General features: G+C 47.3%; 1 protein-coding gene across 1 annotated transcript; it reads left to right on the top strand.

Moving 5' to 3' along the window:
• The first annotated feature begins 1021 nt into the window (after positions 1-1021).
• LOC135224271 (uncharacterized) lies at positions 1022-3763 on the top strand. The gene is made up of 4 exons (XM_064263118.1): positions 1022-1026; positions 1640-1784; positions 1989-2110; positions 3211-3763. The coding sequence occupies exons 1-4, from the start codon at positions 1022-1024 to the stop codon at positions 3761-3763; spliced, it is 825 nt and encodes a 274-aa protein (XP_064119188.1).
• Positions 3764-4198: the final 435 nt, after the last annotated feature.

Here is a 4198-nt window from a genome sequence, read left to right on the forward strand (position 1 = left end):
GGTTTGGGGTGTTCTGCAGGGAAGGGTTGAAGAGCTTGTGGTGGAGGTGGTCGATTAGTTCTTGGATCGATACGAGGTTCACATGGTGGTCGTCTTGAGGGCGATGGTTGTCGTTCTCGAGGTCTTGCTGGCGGTGGGGAAATGCCCGCCCTTCATCCTCCAGATTTTTCCAGTCTGACAGGGCACCCTTGAACCATGCATGATGAGACTGATGGCAGTTTGGGCATCGGGCAACGGTGTGGCCTTTTGCTTTGAATTTGTTGAGGCAAACGTCGGTCTCATGCTTCTGGCTGCAGATTCCACAGACATGCTGGGCCGTGCACTCCCTCCTGTGATGCCCAAACCTCTGGCACTTGAAACACCTGAGAGGTTCGGGGATAAAGGCTTCGGTCTTATAGTTTCCGAGGATCCCAAGGATGATGAAATCTGGAATTTTGCCTCTGAATGTAGCTTCGACTTTTTGAGTTTCTTCTTCAGTCCCATCTCTGTTCTTCACTTTGCAACGTGAAGCAGTCAATATGCCTGGTACTTCGAGAATCCGTTCAATAGTCACATATTTCGGGACTTTGCAAATCATTGCTTTCGATGTCTTCTCAGCTGGATCCAAAAGGAGGCATAAAGGATCGTTCTTCAGGAGGTCTGCAGACTGTTTGTCCTTCGGGGTAATAATAAATTCCCCTTTCAGATTCGGTCGGGCTTGGAGTTGTGCATTAGGGTATTTTTTTTCCAGTGCTAGGACGGCCGCATACGATGTCTGGTGTTCTTGGGATGTTGCCTTGAATCTAGGGAGTGCCTGAGTCGTCATGGTAGGTGCTGGAGGCGTCGAAAGTGTAGGAAGGTCGATGACAGTATTGAGGGCTTTTTTCCGTTTTTTCTGGACTTTCTGGAAGCCCTGATCGTCGAGGGGGGGCGGGTCGCCCTGCTGGGAGCCAGGAGACGACGGCCGCTTTTCAGCCATCGTTTTAAATTCGACAAGGCGAGCTGCTCGAGATTATATAACGACCAATAGTATAGCGCAAGGATGACGTAACGTGTAACGTTGATTCCAGTGGCGAGTCCTTCTCCTTTTATCGTGGTGTTGCGAGCTCTCCAGTACGGTCAGAGCACTTCTCCGGTAGGTCGAGTTTTTATTGGTTCCCGGGAAGGTGACTCATACGGCGGGCGTTGACGAGTCTTGCAGACCTTCTCAGGTAGGGGGTATCACCGGGAGCCTCTTGATTGGCTTCTACCTGCGTGACGTCACCCCTTGTATTATTCTCATGAGAATAATACCAGGGGTGACGTCACGCAGGTAGAAGCCAATCAAGAGGCTCACGGTGATACCCCCTACCTGAGAAGGTCTGCAAGACTCGTCAACGCCCGCCTATGAGTCAACCTTCCCGGGAACCAATAAAAAACTCGACCTACGGAGAAGTGCTCTGACCGTACTGGAGAGCTCGCAACACCACGATAAAAGGAAAGGACTCGCCATAAGCTGGCACAAGGCCCAGCTTATTAATCTTAACACAACAACACACTGGAATTTTTTACGGGTGCTCTGTGAGCAAGAGCCCGTGCTGACACAAGGTCAGCTAAATCAAAAAACAACAAACAACAATGGAATCTAATCTTAACACAAACAAACACTGGAATTCCACAGTTGCTGCTCGGCCAATCCGTGTAGCAACATCTCGGCTCACACCGCTCTAGACTCCACCCACTTCCAGCTACAGCTCCGCCCAGACTCCTCCCACCGGCAGCCACGACCAATCAGAAGCCAGCAGGAAAACCTTTCAAGCTTCTTTGTAGGATTTCAAGCTGTGGCTTCTCGGCACCAGCCAATCAGCTTGCTGCAGACTTTCCCTGCATTTTAGCCCTGCCGACTTTATAGTCGGCGCGCTTAGCAAGGGAGAATAAGATTTTGAGAGAGCTCTCTCACTCTTATAAGCAATTGAAGACTTAAAATCACTCCTCCTTTTCTCAAAATTAACTTTCTCTTATTAACACAGGTCTCTCTTGTGGAACATTTGGTAGCCCTTGAGGGTCTAAAAACTCCAACAGAAGCAGACCAAAGAGACAAAATCTTCCTACTGTCGCAATACTATATTGCAAGTAGCACAGGAAACCATAGGCTGGCGCCTCCATAAGCCAGATTCCAAGATAACTTAACAACATCCAAGCCCTTCAGGCGACATAAACAACAACCAATCACTTATTCACTCACCCCTCACAAATATACTAAATCCACTCCATAGACATGGAACCTTCAACCTCTATCATATCACAAGATTCGCTCATCCATGACGACTCCTCAGCCCCCCATCACATCCATGACACCGACTAGAAGAAGAAATAGATCAGGTACCAGCTCCCCCTCAGACGAACAAATGTGACACAGAGACCACGGATTTCTCTCCCCCTGATAACTCCTGCACACTCAAAAGAACATCCCACCCAACAGCTCCTCTCCCTAGACTGCTCTGACACGGAAGACGACCTTTCACAGGACAATGGTGGCTTTACTCTTGTACGCAGTAAGAAGAACATGAAGAAATCAACACAAAAACACGGACACTTTTAACTTGCAATCAGACCACCCGAATTCCCACGACTGAGATTCAAACCAATACAAAAACCAGAGAAACAGTTACACCACAATAAAAGCCATTGAAGACAGACACAAAGACACATTTTTTCCAGGCACGACCCCCCCAACACCCCGAACAGGACAATTCATTCTGATACCTAAAGACAAACATGCCGAAGAAGTACTCAGGAAGGACGGACATTGCAAAGCACTGGGACCCAAACGACAGAATACAGAAAGGACTCATATGCAGATACCACCTAGTAAACCTCCCAAATCGACTCCCCTATAAAAGAGCTCTCCTTTGTGTTAGTTACGCCACCCGGGTGCACAAACAAAGCAGGAGAACCAACAAGAAAGGTGCTTGTGACTTTCCAAGGGGAAAGGCCTGCCGAAGTGAACATACCAATATGGGGAAAATTTCCCCACTGAAGAATTCACCCTGAACCACTAAGGTGCTTTAGGTGTCAAAGATTTGACACCATCAACGTGAAATGTGGCTACAAAACACATTTGTGGGATTTGGTAGTGGCAAAAACACCCAACACAAGAGTGCTTAGATCGTTACAAAAGGGAAAAGGAAATAGAGGACGACAGCAAAAAATGCCCAAATTGTAAAGGGCAGCATCACGCCTGGCATAAAGGCTGTCCGGAAAGACTAAAGAGGATTTGGCGAATGAAAGGCCAGAACCCCCAGACCACCACCAGAACGTTGCAACAGCAACAAACAAACCACCCCATTCAACACACATCATACCCTCAACACCTACCACCGAAAAACCCAAAAACCCACCCACACAACAACAACACCCACAACAAAACCTCACATCTCAGCAACCACGAATACAACCACCTCCACTACAGCAACAACAACCACAGCAACACAGACACCAAGACCCAGATTATAGGCAGCAGAAAACCCCCACCAATCAAAGACGCAATCCACTACACAACAAAAACCACAACAAGACCAACACAGAACAAAACATACCACAGAGACCCCAGACAGACACAAAACCAAGACACAAACAAACACCCACACCTAGCCTCAAAACCCCATGTCCTACTACTCCACATCAACTCGAAAACACCCCTACTTCCCACCCCACCCCACCCAATCACATGAACACACCCCCCACCCCCAAACTCACCCCCGCGACGGTAGTACCAGTGCCGAAAGTCAGCACAACACCGTAGAGCACCACAGAGAAAAGGCACTACCGCCTCAGTAAAGACGACTTTTAGGAGGGAAATAGAGAAAATTGTGAGGGCAATTTTCAACAATTGTTTCCAAACCTAAACCTAACAGCTGACCTCAGGAAAACGATTGTAGCACTGACACCTTATTAAGATGGAAGGAAACAATCAACCAAACACACCCCCAGAACACTGAAGACATTTCATCATACACCAGTCTAAAAATATTACAATGGAACATAAACAGTGCCAACAAAAAAAACTATGCCATACTACAATCCAGAGTACTCTCAGAAAGACACGACGTCATCCTGCTACAGGAAACACTAATTAGGGAAACAACAACTTCACATTCAAAGGATACACAGTTTATAAAAACTCCACATACAGATTCAAATAGAGGGCTGATCACCCTAATAAAAAAACAACAATTCC

The sequence above is a fragment of the Macrobrachium nipponense genome, chromosome 10, assembly GCF_015104395.2.
Source record: "Macrobrachium nipponense isolate FS-2020 chromosome 10, ASM1510439v2, whole genome shotgun sequence".
NCBI classification, from domain to species: domain Eukaryota; kingdom Metazoa; phylum Arthropoda; class Malacostraca; order Decapoda; family Palaemonidae; genus Macrobrachium; species Macrobrachium nipponense.